At 39.9% G+C, this 24120-nt stretch overlaps 1 protein-coding gene across 1 annotated transcript; it reads right to left on the bottom strand.

The window, feature by feature from the left end:
• Positions 1 to 2360: 2360 nt before the first annotated feature.
• LOC133456077 (cAMP-specific 3',5'-cyclic phosphodiesterase 4B-like) lies at positions 2361 to 23766 on the bottom strand. The gene is made up of 17 exons (XM_061734913.1): positions 23567 to 23766; positions 21937 to 22700; positions 20839 to 20973; positions 13758 to 13885; positions 13465 to 13647; positions 13310 to 13349; positions 13140 to 13210; positions 12554 to 12716; positions 12136 to 12229; positions 11874 to 12031; positions 10868 to 10966; positions 10590 to 10754; positions 9435 to 9534; positions 9195 to 9349; positions 7610 to 7732; positions 7291 to 7473; positions 2361 to 4316 (listed from the first exon to the last, which is right to left on the bottom strand). The coding sequence occupies exons 2-17, from the start codon at positions 21976 to 21978 to the stop codon at positions 2868 to 2870; spliced, it is 3288 nt and encodes a 1095-aa protein (XP_061590897.1). The 5' UTR covers positions 21979 to 22700; positions 23567 to 23766; the 3' UTR covers positions 2361 to 2867.
• Positions 23767 to 24120: the final 354 nt, after the last annotated feature.

The raw sequence follows: 24120 nt of genomic DNA, 5'->3' as shown, positions 1-24120 counted from the left end.
TCTGTTATCTGCCTTTTATTTGTTATGAGTCCATAGTATTTAAAATATGGCTGTTGATAACTGAATCATGGAAGTGCAACTTTTTCCACTTATATTTTGTCTCTAATGGAGATGGCAATCGTGATCATTTTGACCTTAAGTTGCACCATGTCAGTGTGTTTACCTGTTTTACTGTGAGTATCTTCTAACTTCATTTCCCATCCATCCCTCCACTTCTGTTTATCCTGATTTGGGTCACATGGGCAGCAGCCTAAGCAGAGAAGCCCAGACCTCCCGCTCCCCAATCACTTTCTCTAGCTCCTCGGACACCGAGGCGTTCCCTCTGAGCGATACAATCTCCAGCATGTGGCTGGTGTAGACTCTGTCCTCCAGGTTCAGCGTGTCCTGGTTCTGCCCCGGGGCTTTCTCCTGGTTTGACTTGCCCAAAACACTTCACTGGGGAGACATGCTAAACAGAAGCCCAAAGCACCTCTGACTGCTACTCTGTGAATCCTTGACCCCAAAAAAAAAAAGGTAAAAGAATTTTCTTTGACCCTACAGTGGAGTACAAGCAGTACTGGAGTTGAGGGGGGATGAGGGGTGATGGCATCCCCCCTGAAATAAAAACGGTCCAAATCATCCCCCCTGTAAAACTGTCATCCCCCTTTCCATCCCTTATGTCATTTCATCAATGAATGTGGTTTTACTGCTATTTCAACATTTAGAGTCATCACCAGAAAAATAACACCGGAAAAATAACTTATTTGACAATTTTCACCTGTTTCAAGTAAATTTTCACTTGAAATAAGTAGGAAAATCTGCCAGTGGGACAAGATTTATCTTCTTATTACAAGCAAAAAAATCTTGTTCCACTGGCAGATTTTTTTACTTATTTCAAGTGAAAATCTACTTGAAACAGGTGAAAATTGTTGTTTTTTCCAGTGATGAGTCTTGTTTTAAGTGTAATGAGATTTTTTTTTACTAAAATGAGACATTTTAACTAGAAATAAGACAAATATTCTTGTTAAGATTTTGAGTTTTTGCAGTGATCCATTTTACTTATCCTTTGAAGGACAGAATCATATTGATAAGTTCAGAAAACTGTTTTTTATTGTTGTGTTTTGATGTATTTGATGTAAGCCCAGTGGATATTTAAAGCTTACAGAAGGCTGCATTTAACTGCTGCTATGTCATTCCTGCAGTATTTCTGCAGGTGTTTTGATCAGTGCTATTATTTGTAATATATTATATTATTTGTAATCAGCACAAATTATCTGTCCCCATATGATAAAATCCACCATCCCCCCTGATTTTTTTTACAACTCGAGTACTGAGTACAAGTGTAATGCAAGCTTTAAAATCACAAAGAAAACTTCCCCTGGCTTAAAGAGGACAAGGAACCATGCTGTTAGAAATCATTGTGGCTCTTTACTCACCAAGTTAAACTGCCTGTGAATTGAAAATCTGTAAATCAATTGAATTATTCATATTTATTATATGACATCAGCAGATTAAAATACATGTTTACTATGTACATATATGTAACAGGGGTGTTAGATAAAGTGCCAAACACAATTTTTACAAAACCAAACGCAAAATTAAATAAATAAATAAAAATAAACTCGTGGAAGACCATCATACCCATTGGCTAGGTCCCACAGTTTCATTGCTTTGTGATGAGTAGCCACCCTGTCTGGAGGCTCAATTGCTCAGTGCTGGTTGTGGGACAGATTTGGCACGATTTAGGTGACAATGTCACGAGGGGATAAACACTTCTTTTCACTTCCTTTTTTTTTTTTCTCCACATGAACTGACATAAACACATCAAGTAGATCAGCCTTTGAGGCTGCGACACATTTCCACGTTAAGAAACAGTCTACATAGTACTTGGAAATGGTTTCAGAAATCCAGCATTGTTGTTTCAGGGTTTGTATGTCTGGAAGTGAAACAGTCCTTGACCAGAGCTGAAACACGTACGCAGCATCCTGCTCACGGTTTGGGACATTTTTGCAGGAAATATGCTGTAAGACGACAAATTATTCCTTTCAGACTTCGCTGCATTTTTCCTCTTTCCAACTTTTCCTGAACAGCTGCTCTCGAGTCAGTTGTCTCTGTGCGTGTTATCCTCCTCAACAATAAGACAGAGATGGTGACAGAGACAGTGACGATGGGTGATAAGAACTGGAGAACAGGCCCACACTTACTGCATGTATGTATTTCAGCGCCTTTTTGTGAATATGTGTGTGTATATATATATATATATATATACATATATATATATATATATATATATATATATATTTATATATATATATATATATATATATTTATATATATATATATATATATATATATATATATATATATATATATATATATATATATATATATATATATATATATATGTAAATTCCAGGAGCTACAAAAGGTTGATAAAACCGGTCCCCCTGTTATTTTATTGTTTTGCCCCAGTTTATCCCAGACGGCAGTGATAGATGCACAGACACCAAGTGAAAAGGACTCCAGTCTCTGTCACTACCGGCTTATTGGCTCATAGCAACAATCTGGCGGTTCAAAAAGATCTTGTGAGGTTTTGCTTTTGTATCCATGGTGCTGTTCTGTTGGTCTTAAATGTCACTCGTTTAACTCACGTCCGAAGGTCGTGCATGATCTGGCTTTCCCATGATAAAGTGGTGAGACCACATTATCTGGAAAGAAGAGCATCTTCAGCTCTTTATCCCTTTTTAATATTCAGCTCTTATATCTTTACATCCATACTGCTGCCTCTTAGAGACTCTCTAGCCCTTATTACTGCATCTTTCATGATCATTTTCCTCGCTGACCCTGTTAATTTTCTGAGTGGACTAACTTTCCTCTTCTTCTTTTGCTTAATCCTCCTCAACATCCTGGGGTGCTTCTTCCTCCTCCACATTATCCTCTGTTTCACCTTGCTCCTCCTCTTCAGCTTTATCCTCCACTTCTGTCTCATGTTCTTCTACTATCTCCTCCGTCTCAGCTTCCTCTTCTCCTTCATCCTCTTTTTCATCCACATCCTCCTCTCTTTCTTCATTTATTTCTGCTTGTTCATTTTCAATCTCCTCTTCCAGTTGATTTCCTCCATCTACCTCCCCGTCTGTCTCTTCTAAATTGTCCTGACTGTCTTCTTCCTTATTTACTCCACTATCTTCACCTCCTATCTCATCATCTTCCCCTTCCTTATCTTCCTCTTCTTCAATATTTTCTTCTTCTTCTTCCTCATCACCCTGTGTCTCTTCATCTTGTGCTGCATCTATCACTTCTGCTGCCTCTGCTTTTTCTTCTGCTTCTCCTTGCTCATCCAGAATCTGCTCATCCTCCAAAACTTGCTCATCTTCCTGAACCTGCTCATCCTCCTCAACCTGCTCATCCTCCTCAACTTGCTCATCCTCCTCAACTTGCTCATCTTCCTGAACATGCTCATCCTCCAAAACTTGCTCATCCTCCGGAACTTGCTCATCCTCCAGAACTTGCTCATCTTCCTGAATCTGCTCATCCTCCTCAACATGCTCATCCTCCAGAACCTGCTCATCCTCCTCAACCTGCTCATCCTCCTCAACCTGCTCATCCTCCAAAACTTGCTCATCCTCCGGAACTTGCTCATCCTCCGGAACTTGCTCATCCTCCAGAACTTGCTCATCTTCCTGAATCTGCTCATCCTCCTCAACATGCTCATCCTCCAGAACCTGCTCATCCTCCTCAACCTGCTCATCCTCCTCAACCTGCTCATCCTCCAAAACTTGCTCATCCTCCGGAACTTGCTCATCCTCCGGAACTTGCTCATCCTCCAGAACTTGCTCATCTTCCTGAATCTGCTCATCCTCCTCAACTTGCTCATCCTCCTCAACCTGCTCATCCTCCTCCACCTCTTCTGTTTCCTCTGCCTCCCCATCTCCAGTCTCCTCCTCGTCCTCATCCTGGACTCCATTCTGTTCGCTGCTGTGATTCTCCGTGTTGTCCTTCTCAGTTATGACATGGTTCTGCTCCTCTCTGTTCGCTTCCACCTGTCCATCCTGCATTCCGTCTGCATTGCTGTCATCACAGATGGCTTTCTGGATGCTGCTGCTCCTCAGGTGCACATGGTTGTGGTTGTTGTGCTCCAGGTCTTCAAGGGTGAGTTCGAACTGGAAGCGGTCGTGCTGGAGGTGTCTGTCAGGAGGAGGAGAAGGAGACTGGGGCATGGTGTTCAGATACCATTCCCTGTTCTCTTCCAAGGTGTCCAGCAGCTCCTGGGCGTCTGGATGCACTAGGTCAGCCCACGTCTCCCACAGCGGGTGGACAATGTAGTCGATGAAACCCACCTGAGAAAGAAATTTGAAAAAATCAGATGGTAAAGAACTAACAAACAGTTCAAAACACATGAGAATGTCTAAGATCGTGTTAGTATGAAGATTGATGTGTCAGGTTGTTCTCCTGTTCCTTCTATCTTAGATAGAAGCAAAATAACAAGAACCGAAACTTTTTGCACGCTTTATTTGTATTTGTTCTAACTTGTTGTTTAACTTGTCTTTCTTTTATATTTTTAGATGGGGGACTGCCAATGGAAACTAGCTCTGTAGCTAAAATTGGGTGCATTTGCATTTTTAATTCTAAATGTATATGAATGTACACTGTCCCTTCCCAAATAAACTGAATTGAATTGAATTGAAAACTGCAGAATAATTTTTATCGTTCAGAGTTGAGATCCATGACTCTGATGTCCTAAATTAATAATTTTTTAATCAGTCAGATTTGATTAATCAGTGTGCATTGAATTCCTCCTTGGAAATTTTGTGCTGAGAATACCCTCTGTAATTACTGAGGGACCTTTTTCCCAGTGTTTCCAGTCTTTATGTTCAAGTTAACTTGCTATGTTGTAAAGTATGCAAGAGCCCAGAGGACCCTGTATCTGTCTTGTACGTGATCTATGTAATTACTTTAGTTATCATGGTCCAAGCGAGTCACGTGATCAACTAGCTTGATCATTCTGGTGACCCAACATCTTTTGTGATATTTAAGGCTGTTTGAACCTGGTCTTAACTTGTTATGTCGTCCAACCACATTTGGACAGTAAGTACATGTAAATCCTGGACCTATGAGAGGATGTGTTGGGATCCAATTGCTCATTTTAAAGTGGGAGGAGGTCTGGACCACACTGAAATACTTTCATCTTCATAAGCCACAGCATCATCTACACGTGAGACAGCACTGTCCACAGTGTCTGCAAATATAAACATGTTTATAACTGATGTACTGCAGTATTTCCATTTTTTTCTCAAACGATTTGGGTCATTTGGTTTGGGAAGGATATGTCAAGAAAGAAAGCCTTTTTGAGATTTCTATTTTTTTCTGACTTGGCTTAAGATATTGAATTACAATTGCTGCCTCCTGCTGGATAAAACATCAATATTCATGCTCAAAATCACTCATTTTATACACCTGGTTTACCTAATACCTGGTATCAGGTGATACCTGACCCCTAACACCTGGTTCACCTAATACAGTGGTGACTATATGAACACTCACACTTTATCAGGTATAGCAGGTGTACCTAATATAGTGGCCACTGAGTGTAATTTTACTCATTTAAAATAGGCCATATTAATGTAAACCGGAGGTGTATGCTGTAAATGTCTGACAGCAGCTCTGCAGATATTTCGGTGGGGTTCGGCTGAAGGAGCCAAAGCTTCTTTTAACATACAGTGGGCATGTTCCAATCAGCTTCTCAAGTAACGTGGCTGTGCCCTGAGCCAAGAAAACGGGCTTCAAAACTGCACTTCAAAAACCACCGGGTCACATGACCTAATGCTTCGTCCATTGTTTTATACATTCTACAGAAGTCTTCCATACATTAGGTTTACTGAGAAGTGGTTTTGACCTTTTTTGCTTTCTACTGCAAAGCGCTCTGTTCTGAACAAACAGGCCTGGAAGAAGATGAAGATGAAGAAGTGATAATAGCTGGCAAAGCCAGCCTGCGATCAAAAGTCTGCACCCCTAATTAAACATAAATGTATTGTTTTATATAAATTAACCTGGTATGGTAAAATTCACCCCTCCCACACACAGTTGTCTTGAATGAAAAAATCTGTGTTTTTGCAGTTTTAGCATCAACATATTCAGTGTGAACTGTGAAAATCACACAATTCTTGGGATATATTGTGTTTGAAGTGTTTGCATTCATCAGTCCTGGTGCTCTTCTAGTATCATTTTAACAAGATGAAATGTACCAAGCTGCCACATCACACCACTGTGTTTGAAAATGAACATTAAAAGGGCCCCATACAATTTTATAGAGTTTAAAGAGTAATAAATAAATACATCACAATGTTTTATTTTACATTGTTCTACAGCACTTAAGCTTTTGTCTAAAATACTTACATTTAGCTCCTCTCTTTATAAGGATGTCCTGCAAAAAAAGGACTTTTTTGGGGGTCTGTTCAATAGTGTTTTTTAGCTTGGCGAGGCTCCTAACAAAGGCAAATAACCTGAAGTCCAAAATAATGCATAGGAGATGAGCTTCAGTATTGTTTTTATTACCTCCTTTAGACTAAAAAACACTGAACCTTCTTTTATGAATATTATGGGATAACTCTGTCCTGCAAGTCCTTGCAGAGGAACCATTACAAGGAACAATATTTTCATATGGTGGTAGTAAATGGGATTCAGGTATATAAATGTAATGGCAGGAGGGTAAGTGTGAGCAGCAAAGGTGAGCCGCCTGTGATTGTATCTTCCACTTTTCCTTTTCTTTTTTTAAACCCTTTTTAAGACCCACTTTGCAGGTTGGTGTAAGTGTGGTTGGATTCTCATTGGGGAATGACTGGCTTTTCTTAAGTCCTACCAAATTTCTCCTACAATCTTTCCTTAATCTTTTCCTTAATCTACTGACATATGCTCTATACTTTATTATGTACAACTGGTATACAACTGTACTTAATAAAGGGGCCAATGAGTGTAGGTTACGTGATTAGGTTTGACTAATGGAGGTTATTACTTTTGATAGTGCGTCAAATTAGCCTCTAAGCAGACAACATGCACCTCTGCTTTATAAGGATTTCTGCATAGAGAAAAACAGCATTAACCAAAAACCAGGCATATTAGACAGTTCAGACATAGTGACTCAGGACTTTGGGAAAATTGCAATATAAGATCCTATATAACACTGAAGATGAGCTGAACGCCTCTCAGTACCTGTTTGCTCAGGGCTAATTGATTCTGTGTTGAGAAGATAAACTCATGGTGCATCCTGGTTGCATTAACAATGACACAGGGATACACAGAGAGTTGAAGCATTACCTGACTCTTCTCTACCGACGCAGTGTGTTTGTCACACATGGCACTGATCTCCATCCCTCTCTCTCGTTCTTTGTCACCCTGTCTAAAGAACTCCTGCATGATCCTCTCCGTCCACTGCCTGTACAACGCTAGGGTCTTGGTGGGATTACTCAGGTCTGCACAGTGCACCATGTTCCTCAGTACCTACAGAACACACATACGACAATATTGCAGATGTTGTACATCATAGTTCTTCTCTGTGTGTCAAGTGTTCATTGCAATGATGCAAAAAAAGGTAAGAAATAATAGTAATATAAGCAGAAGGAGAATGAGTAATGACCTGTATTCGCTCTGTGTAGTGGTCCAGGAGCAAAACACCAGAACTTGTCACCTTCTTGGTTTCCACCATGGTCTTCAAATCAGCCAACAGAGTCATGTGTTTGGACATGTCTGTGGCCAACACCTGCAGGCAGTCAGATCCAAATCATTCTAACAAAACTCTCGTTTTGCTCCCTTGAACTTTTCCTACTTGCTCTCTCAGACACATGCACACAGGTCAAAATGTCTCTGAAATAGACAAAGATTAGATAAATCCATAAAAAGCAAGATCAGTACATTACTAAGCCTCACAATGAAAACACTATTGAAAAGTCTAAGAAATCTTTAAATAAAAATTTTCCTTCAACTATAAACACTGCATTTGTTAAAATACACAGAAACATACTAACTAAAAAAACATCTTTCACAAGGTCAGGATCAAATAAAGTATTTCTGTGTAGTTTTAAACTGCCAATAACAATCAAAGGTAGGGTAAGTGATTTCTTGATGACAACACGTCTGATGATATTTGAAAGAACATGTCAACAGGCTACTTTCACACAGCGACTGCACTATAAAGATGCTCTGGTGATGTCCTCTTCAATCAGCTTCCCCTCTCCAGTGGTGCGTTCACAGCGGCCCATCAAGGTGCAGTATTTCCTCCTCAGCGTGTGCTTTCACAAAGCATTCTGTTATCTAAAGACTGTCACTTTCCTGCCCTTTGCCATCCATAGTCAGTCACAATTGCCTAATATTTCTGGTCACTAGCTGCTTTAGTCGGGGCTAAATAAAACATGGTGCTGAAAGAAACCAATCAAAAAAGGAAAGTTTCAATCTGGTTGTTCCTGCGCGACAAGCAGCTGCGCTGGCCTCAGACTCCCATTGCTGCTCGAGTTCACAATCAGTGTTGCCCGAGAAACTAGAGTGACAAAGTTCGAAATATGACCTGTCCAGTTGGTCTTTGCCTCTCTGCCCACTTTGGTTAAAAACAGGGTGACCAGATGATTTTTTTTGTTCTTTTTCTGTGTCTTTAGCGTGCTTGTGAACTTTAGTTTGCCAGTCACAAGCATTTTGACAGCGGACGTGAACGGTGCTGTCAGACGATCCACCGGGCCCTCTCTCACTTTCCCTGTGACGTCCTCTGTGTGAAGTTTGCAGCCATCCTCGTGCCCCAGTTATGCCTTTCCTTATTGTAAAATCACACGCACTCATTTCACCCTGGTTAGGGCCCTGTCACTACCTCCCGTGGCAGACGGGCTGTAACAGCAGCAGGACGAAATGTTATGCCTTTCCCACCCTGTTCACAGAGTGCACAGGGGCAGAAAATAAAGGTGCTACAAGGGTGGAGGAAACTGGCAGTGTGAACGGGCCAATTAAAATCTGATTATGAAAAAATGTGTTCTGAGTTAAAATTCACATATAATCATTTTCCCTACCTTTAATCCCATTAAAGATCATACTCACTAAATACAGCAGTGCAGAGGTCTTAACTCATCTGGAATTATTAAATGATTCCTACGGGGGATTGCAGGATGAAGATAAAGTGGGTTCTGTGAGACTGGTCAGTTTGTCTGCAGGGTAACTGCTGTGTAAACCAAAGCCCTCACCATATCAATGACGAGCTTGCGAAGACTCTGGCGCTGGCGCTTGGTCAGGTTCTGGAAGATGTCGCAGTGCTCCTGATGTAGCAGCTTGAAGCCAACAGCGAGGTGATGGTTCTCCAGGACTGACTCGTCGTTATACATCAGAGCCAGTTCTGAGTCTGAGCAATGAGGAGAGGGCATGAACACAGGGTGTACACACACTCAGCTGCATGTTACTGAGCGTCTGTATGTCTATGTGCTTACTGGTGTTGATGAGGAACTGATTGGAAACGCCTGGATGGTCTACATCGTGGATAGCTGCGGCGAACAGAGCGGCGAGGATCTCTAAATCTGTGAAGACAGCCTGAAAAAGAGCCAGAGACGCAGAAAATGTATAGAAAATCCTTATCTTTAGAATATCACTATTTTAATTTTTTCTTTCAAAAAAATGACCTTTGATGTTTTCTAGTTTCACGTTGTTTTCCCCGTCCTTACAGATTTTATTTTTGTATTTTTCAGAACCAAAAGTGTTTTTTTTTTAGTCTTATCTGAGAGCAACACAGCTCCGGTTAAATATATGTATAGGGAACCATTTCTGCATTTCTCCATTTCCATTTCTTTCAAAAATTTCAAAGCTGATCTTCCAAGACTGATTGATTGACTGATAAGTCAGTTTGCATCAGATTACCTGACGATTAAACATTTCAGAGATCCCTAACTATAACATGTTGTCATATAAGACCAGACTATATATTTCTATCTATCTATCTATCTATCTATCTATCTATCTATCTATCTATCTATCTATCTATCTATCTATCTATCTATCTATCTATCTATCTATCTATCTATCTATCTATCTATCTATCTATCTATCTATCTATCTATCTATCTATCTATCTATCTATACATATATATGTATGTATATATATATATATATATATATATATATATATATATATATATATATATATATATATATATATATATATATATATATATATATATACTCTGTTGCAAAAACAATCAAGTCAAATTTGTGTGTACTTTTCAAGGTGGTATCAGAGAAATCCACAATCAAAATTCTCATGTCGTTTAAGACGAGTAAATTCCACTCCTGCTTCTGTCACACTGAGTTGAAAATGTTTACATCTCAAGGGAGCCATACAACAGAAAGTTGTCAAGAAGGTTAAATTATTGGGAACACTTTTCAGTCATTACTTCCAAATGTCATCACTCGCAAAAGTTTTAAATCAAGGCACCCAGTTGCTTTTATAACCGTGATTGTTTTTGTTAATTTGAAGTTGGTTTTCCCCCATATTATCTTTGATTTTGTATTTATTTTCCGTTTCATGCTGACCATTAGCTCTACATCATCATCTGAATATTGTATGTGTGTTTGTGTGTGTGTTGACCTACATCCAGAGCAGGTGTGGAAAGGAGGACATGTGTGGACTGGGTTACATCTGCAGCATGGAGGCTATTGTGGTAGGCTACGTTTCCATGGTAATGGTCCTCCAGGGTCATCACGTAAGAAACAAAAGTGTCGACGGGAATACGAAAAGTCTTCAACAGCTCCCGCTCCTGAGGGTTGGGTGACATGAGAGAGAACTTCAAATAAGGAAGTTCGTCATTTACAGGAGCAAATACAGAAAAATCAGGTACTGAGAGAGGAATCTTGCACAGCGTCTTCTTACCTGGAAGATGGTGTACATGACGCAACTAAGAGGTCTGTTATTAGAAAACTCTGCTACTTTGAATATGTTAAAACTCCACTTGTCCAGATCCTCCAGCTCCTGGTTAAACACCACACACACACACACAGATACAGATAAATGGATCATGTGATCACATATAAAAACCATAATGAGAATAAAAGCTTCTGCAGGTCAAATTATCCAGACTGAAAAATCACAAATACAGCAATAACATGATCAGAACATAAGAAGGCATGATTTAAATCTATAGGAGAACTCTGGATATGAAAATGAACAAAAATGATCATAATAATCAACAAAACCAATCGGACTGGTCTTCATTTATTTTTAAGTTAGAAATAATAATAATTATTAAAAGAAAAAACATTTGAGAAAAGCTACAAGCATTTGTAAAAGAAAAAAAAGACCTAAGAAGATCAACTGGTGGTGCAGTGGAAAATAGCTAAGCATTTAAATGTTTGACTGACTATTAATGGAAAAACCCAAAAAATGCATGAGTAGGTGGTCTCAATATCACCAGGGTGTTCGCTATCAAGGTAATGAATTGACTTATGGATTAAAAGTTGCTCTGACCAATTCTCCCTTCAGCTTTATTATCCATATCACTTTTGATAAGTTCAGTATGACAAAAATGCTCTAGAAATGACCCCTATACTAACTATTCAAGAGCAACAATGCTACCCAGAGTGAAGCAGCAGGCAAAAAGTTAAAGCAGCTGAAAAGAGCATTCACTTTAAACGTGTTGGATGATTCATAGCAATATCATCCTGACATGTTATTATTCAGCTATCAGTGCATTCCCCTTTAGTGCACAGTTGAGACTTCTGTCAGTGAGGTCTGGTGCCTTTTGATCAATGATCACAAGGCACACGTCCCTTTCATGTCACTCTGAATTGTTCTGCCATTGTGAGTTGGAATATACACATTCCTTGATTTGTGTAATGCAGTCTTTGTGAGTCAAAATGAACCATATAAACAATAACACCTTGGCAAGTTCATCCTCGTGGTCCGTGTTGACGCCGAAACGAGGCATTGAAGCGCTGGAGAGGCTGGAGCTGTGAGACAGTTTCCTTACTCCACTGATGTGACTCATAGGCTTGTCTTTGAGAGTCGGAGATGGGATTTCCTCCTCGTTCTGCTTGTCTACGGATCGATTGGCAAACACACATGGAGGGTTGTGCTGTTTTTTTATTTACCGAAGTTCATAAATGTGACGTGGACAGAAATCAGATCGTGGTCTCACTCACCCAGAAAAGTGCTGGAGATGTATTCAGACACCTGGTTGCCTGAGCGACTCATCTCTGACAGGTGAGAGAGCTCTCTGTTCAGCATCCTTTTAAACTGTTGCAGAATGAGAGTAAAACAGAGGTGTGGTCTGAGTCCATCTCATATGTCTTCGGTAAGGTATGATTATTTAAAATTTATCACCATTTTTTTTATAATTTCTTCAGAGGGTGAGAAATAAAAGATTTCAGCTTGCAAGTTTTAAGTTTCCTGAAATCCCTCCAGTTTCAAAGCGCTTTCTTTCATCAAAGCTTCTTGTCACAATGAGTTCAACATAATTATGTTCTGTACCATTCAGTCTGCACATGAGAGGTGAGGCATCGGTCCTGTGGCTCTGCTGATATTTTGTTTGGCCTGTCTGGTTCAGAGGAGTTTCGTTACCTTGTTGGAGGCCATTTCACTGACAGATCGGTGTGTCTGAATGGTCTCCAGCTGGTCCAAGCACCAGTCCAGCTCCTCCAGCGTGTCCAGGGCGAGCTGCTGGTACTGCTGATCTGATAGTGTCCCCCGGGGACTGACGCACACACCACTTAGAGGAGACCTCCTAAAACCAAGCAGTCTGTTAGATCAGCAATGAGACTGGAGAATATAATAGGTACATTGTGTATCTTGTTTTGATATACTGATACCTCTGATCATATTTAGCTTTTAACTCTATCATTTTAGTTTTCCATTGACTGTGTATTTAAATGTCATTCTTTTAGGACTTTTGTAGTTGTTATACAATGTAAGCTGCTGCTTGTACGAGTTTTACATTTTAAATGTGGCAGTAACGTGAGCAGCAGAGTCTATCTCATGAGGACGCTTAAGTCCTTCATATTCCACAAATCTATTGTAAAGAGTACAGTTTTCTTTGCAGTCATCTGCTGAGGGAGCAGCATCAGAGACAGTGACTCAAAGAAACATAAACATATTTTTAAAAAAGGCAGACTTTGTGCCACTTTGTGGATAATTTCATGATACTGACTTGATTGTTTGTGTAGAGACGTTGGCGAGGATGGTGAAATTGCTCCGTACTGATCGAAGACTGGCAAGCACCTAAATAACCACACAAAGCAGAGTACAAGTGCATAAATGAAGAAACTCTTTATTAAAATGATTAGTATCAAGATAAAAAATCTACTTAGTTTCACTCACTTGAGCAAAAGGTGTGACAATGAAGTCCTCTGCTGTGTGCCTACGAGAAGGAGAGACAATTAGAGCAGATGGAAAAGAGAGAATGGTGGATAGACTTGTGAAAATAGGACTCTAGTGGTAAAATAATTATCAGGGTAGCTCTTTCTGAATCTCACCCTTCGCTGGCAAGGGAAGAATTACGTGAGACGGACTTGGGTGACATGTCGTAGTCTGAATCGGAGCGGTACAGGAAGGATTCTCTTCTCTGGCCTTGGGGGAATGAGGTGTGCAAGGTGAGGCTTGGACTCTGAGAGCCCACAGGGGTGTGACCCGGGGACACGCCGTTTTCTGCTTCATAACTGGAACATGATGACAATTCGAGAAGAGAGAGAATCCTGTTAGGCCTGTTCGAGGGGAAATCAATGTTTTGTTTTGTTAAAAATAAATAAAGTGTATTTGTTAGTTAAACCTGTCAGCATCTGGTTGTGTGATGGAGATGCGTGGTGGGATACGAAGTGGAAGAGTTGTGGGACGTGACATATTGCTCAGGACTTCTGGCGAACGAGTTCGGTCTCGAGGGCGAAGCCAGCAGGGTACCTGACGAGACAAATAGTAGATTTGCAGATAAAGAACAGTGGACAACTTGCAGTTATGAGCAGCACAATCTCCACATGCCTTTTTCTCTCTATTTCAAGGGCAAAGCTGACACCTCAATCAGGCAGATTGAGGTGGATACCTGCTTTAAAATAATTGTTTTTGAGAACTAATTGTTTTTATCAAATCCACTATCAATACATTTACATTTATAAGTCACCATAGCAGCATGTACAAAAATGTAGGTCCTTTAGTCCAGAATAAAGGTATATGACAAAAAAAAAACAGCCTGTTTTTAACTCTACAGTTTTATGTCAGAGGACATAATACAAAATCCGACAGCACTCTGTTAAAGTACAAAACTTTAATATGGTTTAAATCACTGCACAGCAGCAGGAAATCGGACGCGTTTCAGCTTACAGCCGTCCTCAGCGATGAATAATTAAGTGGGTGTCTCCCATTTATCAGAAGCCAGCTGACTCTGATCAACACTAAACCAATCAGAAAAAATCCAGGCAAATTATCTTGTATTTATTTAGTGGGTTCTTGGGTTTTCTGTGGCTTACTGAAATATCCTTCTTGTTGTATCAATCTATTATTTTTCTTTGATGTACTCATATTTTCTATTTTTTCTATTGTATTTAAATATTTTCATGGCTCTTCAATGATTGATGTTTGATTTTTTTCTTTTTTTCTTCACTTAATTATTCATCGCTGAGGACGGCTGTAAGCTGAAACGCGTCCGATTTCCTGCTGCTGTGCAGTGATTTAAACCATATTAAAGTTTTGTACTTTAAGAGAGTGCTGTCAGATTCTGATTTTTTGATAAGTTTTTTGGACTGGCACCCGGTGACACACTTTTACTCTTTTTGAGCGAGCACGCCAAGTCTGCCGAGAGGACATAATACAACATTTATCATTTTTTTTACATTCTGACTTATATAACTTCATAATAACAAAAAGCACAACATCTTATACTATTTACGCTCATATATTTCCATCCATCCATTTTCTCTACCCGTTTTATCCCTTGCAGGGTTACAGGGGTCTGCTAAAGCCTATCCCGGCTCATCACAGCCTGGACAGGTGGCCAGCCTATCGCAGGGCCGCTCATATATTTATTCAACCTAAATGTAGGACCATGAGTGAGGAAGTAAGTGTGCCCCATCACTCGATAGCTCTTAGAGCCCTTGTCAGTCTCACGTCATTTTGGTGGAATGTTGGTCCACTTGTCTTTAAGAATTTAGTTCATGGAGATTTGCCAGCATCTGTTACTGTAATACGCACAAAAGATCCCACAACAGCATTTCAGTTGGGCTGAGGTCTGAATTTTGATTGGACCAATGCGACACCAATTATTTTCTTTTCAACCATTCAGTTGTAGATTTGTTGATGTGCTTGGGACCATTTTAATGCCTGAATCAGTTTGGACCGAGCTTCAACGCTCAAGACAGATGGCCTCACGTTTGAATCTAGAGTACCTGCAGCAGAGTTCATGCCCAACACAATTGTCTGCAAGGCTGTTGTGTCCTGTGGCAAACCCACCTCATCAATCCTGCACCACTGTACTTCAACGTTGCTACAACTGTGAGTTGTTTTCGCCAAATAAGCAGCGTTTTATAGCCAAATATGTCCACTTTGGTCCATGACATTGTTCTAAAAGGTCTGTGGTCTGTTCAGCCTTTTCTTTTCTTTTTTCCACCTGATAATATTTCCAAACAAGTCATAGTTGTGCAGTCTTTTTGTCATTTTACAATAATTAACTTTAACATTAGACATCCTAACTCATCCTGCTACGTGCAGAGAAGAAGCTTTTGGAGTTTTATCAATAACTACAAGCACTTCCTTGGTGTGAATTTCCTGTTGTGTCTACTGAAGGCTTTTTTGATTGTAACATGTATTTTATATATATTTATATATATATATATATATATATATATATATATATATATATATATATATTATAGACTAATGTGCTTTAATTCTTTTGAAAATTGTCTCGTAAACTACCCCAGACGAAGAGACAGTAACAGCTGATTCCCTAAGTCTTGATATCCGTCACACTTGGGCATTATGTAAACGCATAGCTGAATGCTCCACACCAGTACACATTCAAGAACCTCTGCTCTTTTAGAGGTCTTGGCACTTTTTAATAATCAATCAAGTCTACTGATCAGCAGTAGTCTTTCTTTTTAAGTATCAAAGAGGCAGTCATGATTAAAGCTGATACAGGTCTTTAAATGCTTTATTTTACTTTAGCATTTGATAGACTGGGAAGAGTAAGCAGGCCCCCATAATCCTTTGGGGCTACAATTCCCCTATTTGCATGGTTGTAACAGCTGCGATGTAAATAAGGTGGACAGGAAGCAACAAGCAGAAACTATTGATGTTAGGCAGTTGCACTTTTTTGAAATAGCGATTCACTGTATTAATAAATTAACATTGTCATCAAGTTGCTCAGTTTTTGGTTTAAGCAAGAAACAACTTTGCACAAGGTGACATATCAAATGTGCAATATGTAGTCCAGCTTTGTAACATCATGGTGAAATATGGAGTTTTACTTTCATTGTGGGTAAGTAATTGCATGTTTGGATTGTATTTGCAGCATTGATTTATTTTTTTTTTTTTCCTGAGCTCTCAAAGGACAATCCATGATATTTTGTGGAAATTTGTGTTTATACTTTATACACCAAACTGAAATTCTGAGATTATCTGTGATTAATTCTTTTGAAAATGTGTTATTTTCTCCTCAAATGTTACCTACGATATGGTGTAGATACACCATCAGGTTTCCGGCTGCACAGTATCAGTGCAGGAGGCCGAGGACTGACAGAGAAGCGCCACATCCTGTTTGACAGACTGGAACTGTGTGCTGTAAGTACTCTTTTATAATTTAATATTAAAATGATTTAACCACCATCTCCCTCTCTTATGTTTCTTGCACCACAAGACACAAAACCCCACTTTGTCACCACATTTGACCCTTGGGCATTAGCCTCTGCTTTGTTTCCAGTCAATACTCAAGTATTACAATGTCCTCTAAGTCTTATCAATCATTAGTTAAAGGTGGGAAGGTGATCATTTCATGAAGCTTTTTTCCTTTTAATTGGTTAAAATAGTTTTTCCATTCCTATAATAAATGATTGAATATTTTCTGGAGGCACAGATTTGATGGAGGGTAGAAGAAAAAGGCTGAGCATTTTGTTTACTTCAGAATTACTCTTGGTCTAGCACATTTCATCACCTACTCCACCTTTAACACCCACTCAGTTCTCCACAGGTCCTCTTAAAATCCAAAGTTAAAGGATTTTTCCCCCAAGAAGATAATGCAAATCAATATGCACAGCTGTATCATAAGCCTCAGGTGCTAGACAAGAAGCATTCTGTTTTTCTTCTACCTGGTCTTTCTGGTGTCAGTCACTCAAATAAATGTGTTTTTCTAGTTTTAGTTTAGTTTAGTTTATTTTGTTTTGGTCATTTACATTTTAAGATATTTGCATATGCACACTGTATATGTATACACACAGGTATATATATATATATATATATATATATATATATATATATATATATATATATATATATATATATATATATATATATATATACATATATATATATATATATATATATATATATATATATATATATATATATATATATATATATATATATATATATATATATATATATATATATATATATACATATATATACATATATATATATATATATATATATATATATATATATATATATATATATATATATTTTTTTTTTTTTTTTTTTTTTACCAAAAAGGTATAGGCTGAAGCCTCATGGCTTATTTTGCCTATCCTTTTCAACAAAAGGCAGACTTCAGAAACAAAAATACTAATAAGAAGAAAACGAAACGAACGAACAAAACAAAGAAAATGAACAAAGAAGAGAATAAATTAAATGTGGTCACTCACGACTGAGGACAGCTGCAGGAGGAAAGTTGCATAATTTAGACAGTTTGATATGAAGGTAATTTATATTAGTGTTCTATATTTATCTATTGTTTTAGATTTATAATTTTTTTTTAATTTGTAAATTGAGCTGCTTTTTTTTTAGTTCCTCATCCAGGCGGTTCCATAGTTTCTACATTTTGGATAATTTCATTAAAGAAACCAACAAAGTGCAAATCCATATTGTTATTATGGAATTGGTCCTAATCCAGTTGCCTGAATTAGGACCTTTCTTAACCTTTTTTTAAAGGTTGACCTTTGATGTTAAAAAGGTCCTTAATGCTATTGTAGTCCATAAATAGACATATTTCTTTAAGAACGTAATTCCTCCACTTTAAATCACTGAGTTTCTTTAACTAAAAGCTATACATTTTTCTCCGTCCCTTCTTGTTGTAATAAAATGAAATCTGACAACAATGTTGGGGGAAAATGCTTATTTGACCACAATCCTGGCCTATGGAAAATTCCACTCACATAGACTGATGTGGAATTTCTTGTCTAAAGAAGAAAGATGGCCAGTACTACTTGGCAAATAATATTTGCTGTTTGTGTCCAGTTCTATCAGAGCTAGAGATGTTTGGGACCAACCTAGTTCAAATCACTGTTGCATATTAAGGCACTTTAAGGTCTTGCCACGTCCAGGACACAAACAAAGTTTTAGGTATCGGTCCCAAGACTAAGAGAGAGAAACATTTGTCAAAATTGCATGCATCTGATTAAGTAAAGACCCTGGGTGCCATTCGTGACTCTGAGCTTAGTTTGATTCCACATGTTAAGTATGTGACTAAAACGGGTTTTCCCTAAGATCATAGCCAGAGTTTGCTCGTTTCTCTCTTGCACTGATTACTGTAATGCCCTGCTTGCTGGTCTTCCCCCAAAAAACATTCCTTCAGCTTATCAGAACGCGGGTGCCCGGGTGTTGACAAGGACCAGGAAGTGGGTTCGCATTACACCGGTTTTAAGATCACTGCATTGGTTCCCTTGGTCTTTCAGGATTGATTCTAAGGTACTTCGAATGGTCTTACTAGTCTTGGGCGTTCTTATCTTATTGATTTGCTTTCACCTTATGAAGCCTCGCAGACTCAGTCAGGTGGTCCAACACCACCAATAACCCCATATTTATTAACACCCTGCCGGAAAACCAGAGGGCTGCACACAACATTTTTTAAAGCAAACTCAAGGCTTACTTTTTTAATCTGGCTCTTTAACTAATATCCTTCTTTGTTTTAATTCTTTTTTAGACTTTCCATCTTAGATTTTCTGTTTAGCTATGTTTTACTGTTATTTATTGCTGATATCCTATTTATTTACTTATTTGTCTATTTATATTACGGTGTATTATTATTTTTATCCATTATTTGTTTATTTATTATATGAATATGAATTTCTCTCATTTTTATTTTTATATTTTTCATACTTTTTAATGGCATTTGGAGGGCTGTTGACTCTGGCAATGGAGTGATGGCCCCAGGTCCACTCGTCCCTGGATTGTGGTGGGGTCCATCCATCCATCCATCCATCCATCCATCCATCCATCCATCCATCCATCCATCCATCCATCCATCCATCCATCCATCCATCCAACAGAGGGGGTGTTTGGCCCTCTATCCTGCCCGGGGGGGTTGTGGCCCCGACCCTGCAGTCTGGCCCCCAGGAGCAGCAACAGCCTCAGATGCAGACGGCTCCCTGTGATAGCATTCCCTCACTGGCTCTTCTGCGCCCAGCAATGTTTTTCACGTTATTATTTCTTTTTATCGTTGATTGTGTTTTAACATTAATATTAAATTAGGGTTGGAGGGGAATGGGGATTGATTTTGTTTTTACTGTTAAGTACTTTGTGCTGCATTTTATTGTACAAAAAGTGATATTTAAATAAAACATTGGTTTGATTTGATTTGCTTTTTCACAGCGGCCCCAGCTAGAAAACCTCTATTCACTAGTTAGCACGAAACAGCCTGGTTTGTGAAACCGGTCCATGGACTTTCTTTGCATTTGACTTTAGAAATGAAAAAGGCCAACTGAGCATTTACGTTGACTTCCTTTTCTTGTTCTTGAAGGTTTTTCACCTTCTATTCAGAAAGCTTCCTCAGTTTAGATAGACTAGTGAGGAGTTTTGACGTTCCAAGTTGTTGGAATCATCCATCCATCCATCCATCCATCCATCCATCCATCCATCCATCCATCTTCTATACCCGTTTTGTCCTTCGCAGGGCCACGTATACAGACAGACAAAGTACCCGCAAGCACGGGGAGAACATGCAAACACAAACTCTCCCATCAGTTCTGAAGATAGTTAAGACCACATTCAATGTCCACATTCAAATGTTCACCTGGTTACAGTCACATGAATTGAGGTGTAAATGGTTGTGAAACTGCCTGGGTAGGAGCTACATTATACGTTTTGGATGGGTGAAACCAGATTTAACTGTTTGAAATAGATGGCTTCTTTCATCTCTCTCTCAAACCATCTCTCTTCTCTGTCCAGAATGTGTATATTATTAACCTCCTAATGATGCCTTATAGATAAAAGGTGAAACAAAACCAAGAAATGCAAGTCCAGTTGTCCTAATTCAAGCATTTGAGGATTGCCCTCTAGTCTAGCCCATCATAACTTGGAATTAAATGTATGTAACATTTTCTTTGTTGCTATATGATGGTTGTATGTACTGTATGCACTGACTGAAGTCAGACGACACGGATTTGTAGTACACAACTTAAGTCAGCATCAGTTACAAAAGCCTGGAGTTAAAATGGTTTGTTGTAATTTAAAATGTACATTAATTGTAATAACATGTCTAAAGCTGTTATCCTTTAAGATCCTGTGATTATAACAGGGTAAGTTTGTAAATTTGAGGTGACAGGCTCCAAGGGACAGACTGGAAAGGTTGCTGTCAGCAGGGGCCCGAGCTTCCTTTATGCTCTACAAAACCACAAGCATGTTGATGCAACTGTGCTGTTTTTCAGTACCTGGAGACTAGGCGAGAGTCTCCTGCTTCTCCCTCTGCGCAGTTCAGCCCCCAGTGTGGCCCCGGACGTGTATGATCGGCTGTAGCGAGATGACTCCGCCTTCTCCCCTGCATCCGTTACATCTATATCATTTCCCTGGCAAACAATGGGGAAAGCAGGTGTGGGAAACAAGAAAATAGAGTAAGGAACACCATAAAACATAGTGTGATACCTAACAAATTAATACAATTATCTGATCAAGTAATAAAAATGAAAACAAATTTGGTCATGACAACTTTCATGTTGGCACGAGTGACAGTCTGAGTCGTTTTGCCATGTTCTGTTTCTTTACAGTCAGGGAACTTCTTCACAAACACAGGTCATAAATTATTAACATATGCGTGTGTGAGTGTGCACATGAATATGTGACTGTGCATGTGTCAGACTACGTGTGTGTGTTTGTGTGTGTGTGTGTGTGAGAGAGAGAGAGAGAGAGAGAGAGAGAGAGAGAGAGAGAGAGAGAGAGAGAGAGAGAGAGAGAGAGAGAGAGAGAGACAGAGAAAGGACCTCTACAGACTGAGCTCATAGCGGCTGATCTGCACTGCAGTACCGTAGCAACAAAACACTGGGGGAATGGTAGCAGTTGCTAGGCAACAGTGCCGTGTTGCTTCCATGCTGCGTTTGATGTTGTCCAGACCCAGATGTGGATAGATGCTCGCATTCATGGGCACATACAGCACGCGCGCATTCGAAAGCGAGCAGGTTCAACCCACTAAGCATAATCAATGGAAGAGCTGCTTGAATGCTTGAATAATGCATGGTGTCATGTCCTTCAGCCAAGATGTCACGTTTTAAAGAAAATAGATAATTTACATAGAGCACTCATTTAACAGGGGCTCATTTACATAGAGGACTGTGACAGAGTGGTTTATTTTGATTGAATACAGGCTGGGTGGATACTAAATGTCCACTAAGACTTCTAGATGAAGGCACAGACCTCAACCCTTCAAGTAAAGAGAGCTTTGAGGAGTAAAAGTCATGTGTTTTTTGTCTTAACTCTCACTGCGACTTCTCCTAAGTTGCTTGATTTTCCCCGAGTGTTTATGTTCTTCGTCTCACCTCTTCTCCAGTTACCGACAGCACGCTGCGGCTCTTCTTCATGCTGATTGGCTCGTTCTGGGCTCCAGGGCGGAGCGTTCCCGAACCCAGGCAGCAGAGCAGGTGGAGAGCCAGGACCGGAGGAGTCAGGGGTCACTGCAAGCTCAAACCGGGGTCAGACCGGGTCACAACCGGCCCCCATCGGAGCTGACTCAGTCAGCCAACCTCCGCGCCTGCGCTCCGTCCACACTTCAGTCTTCAAATGGCTCAAATCAGAGGCCCCACAGAACAGCAGAGGAACATTTATGTGCCCTTTAGAAGATACGAGTTCAGATGGAAGCAGTTGAAAAATTGTTTTTGGGGATGCTGTTAATCCAAAAGCCAAAGACGGAGATAGAAAAATTAAAATACAATTGTCACTCTGTGATGTCTTCCTTTGGCTGGACGAGCCCATGGGATATCCCAGTTGGAATTCATGATGACGCTGCAGAGGAAAACCTTTCTCCAAGTCCCCTGGAGTGTTTAACGGACTTGGAGCACTTTATGCATGTTTCCCAGTAGTAAACTGATTCCAGAAAAAAATGTAATTTCCCAACAGTTAGGCATCCAAAGCGATTACAGAAGACTTCATACCAGGTCCCTCCTGTTTCATGTAGGTTTCATGTAGGTTACTTGGATCCAAAGAATGACTGACAAGACTTTGTGGATGAGACAGCCTCATCTGGGAACTCTAAATATTCCACTCCTGGTTTGGTTTCCCAGCATCCATAATCGAATCCATCTTCCTAAATAAAATCAAAAAATAAAAGTTAGTATGGCAGGAATTCAAGAATATTAAGCGCAGAGTAAAAGACGAACCTTTCCCAACATAATTAGTATGAATCTTGCAGATTGGTGAAAATGACTAAAGGACTAAACTCCCAAGGAATGCTTGGCCAGCTAATGAATGAGATGGAAAAAGGGCAGCCCTAACAAAATATGTTGAGATGTTGGGGCCTTCCTGGAGCTGATCTACACTGAAGCTAATTCTGAGCAGATACCGCAACACCAAAGCTCTCTGATGTTATATAATTACTCTGAGCAGTCCAAGTTGACCTAATTCCATTGGACGTGACAGATCCAGCATATCTGAGAGTTTGTGATGGGGCTGTTGCACAGACGGATAGCGGCCGTGGTGACTTCTACCAGGGTCACAGAGAACACACCCTCTCAGGGAAAGGACTTTCACGGCAGAGTCAGCATCAGATTCAGGGTGAAAACAGGTCCGTGCAGAGTAATCAACAAATGCATAGTGACACAGTGACATATATATGAAGAGACAACGAGCAGATTGAGGCATGCATGCACCCGACTGCCACCAGCACCACATCCACTACAGATAAAAGCAGCTTATAAAACCAAGCAGCAATGCATCAAGATGCAGCTCAACTACCTGCCGTCTGTTACAAAAAACCTCAAAATGATCACGTTAAAAAAAGAAGAAGAAGAAAACAGCACACATACAGAGAGCCATGCATACATGAGGAGTGCCCTGTTATCATGTCTGACTGCCTGCACTGCAAGAGGTGTGTGTCAGAGACAGCCACACATGCACACATACATTCACACACACATAGAGCCTGCAAGATGCAAGAATGAAAAATACGCTCACCTTGATCGGTCTGAAGATCAATGGCAAGATGGGCCGGGCTCAGTCTTCCTTCCACTTGTCAGTTTCCTGCTCTGTCTGTCTCACTGTCTGTCTGTCTGTTTGTCTGTGGACATTGCAGTGTATCAACACAGCGAGAGAGAGAGAGAAAAAAAGAAAACACTTGCCGTTCTCATGAATATCCACGGCTTCGGCAGCTTCCCTCCCTCCCTGTCTCTCCTCTCCCTCTCCCCTGCCACAGTGGTCTCCCCCAGCCAAACCCCCTCCCACCACCACAGCCTCCATGGAGAAGCCCATCTTCTCTCCCTCCTCCCGCACCGCGTGCCCATTAATCCCACACAACAGTCTCCGCTCCTCCTCCTCTCTTCATCGGTACCCCAACCATTTTTCATTATCATTATTATCTGGTAGTGCCTTTTTTTCCCGTTCATTAGTAGCTTCACACCCATCCTGTTTCAATAGTCAGCCGTCATTGCTGTCCGTCGCACACAGGGGAGATTTGTATTAATACACATCACTGATATACATACAAACAATAATATATATATATATTATTG

The sequence above is a fragment of the Cololabis saira genome, chromosome 1 (assembly GCF_033807715.1).
Source record: "Cololabis saira isolate AMF1-May2022 chromosome 1, fColSai1.1, whole genome shotgun sequence".
Classification (NCBI taxonomy): domain Eukaryota; kingdom Metazoa; phylum Chordata; class Actinopteri; order Beloniformes; family Belonidae; genus Cololabis; species Cololabis saira.
The sequence above is the reverse complement of the archived record's forward strand: the minus strand, read 5'-3'. Positions and strand labels throughout refer to the sequence as shown.

Coding starts and splice junctions, on each gene's coding strand:
- LOC133456077 (XM_061734913.1), bottom strand. CDS start 21,978: ATGAAGAAGAGCCGCAGCGTGCTGTCGGTAACTGGAGAAGAG. Junction 13,648..13,757: donor ACACAACCAGATGCTGACAG/GTTTAACTAACA, acceptor ATCATGTTCCAG/TTATGAAGCAGAAAACGGCG. Junction 13,350..13,464: donor TCTTCCCTTGCCAGCGAAGG/GTGAGATTCAGA, acceptor TCCTTCTCGTAG/GCACACAGCAGAGGACTTCA.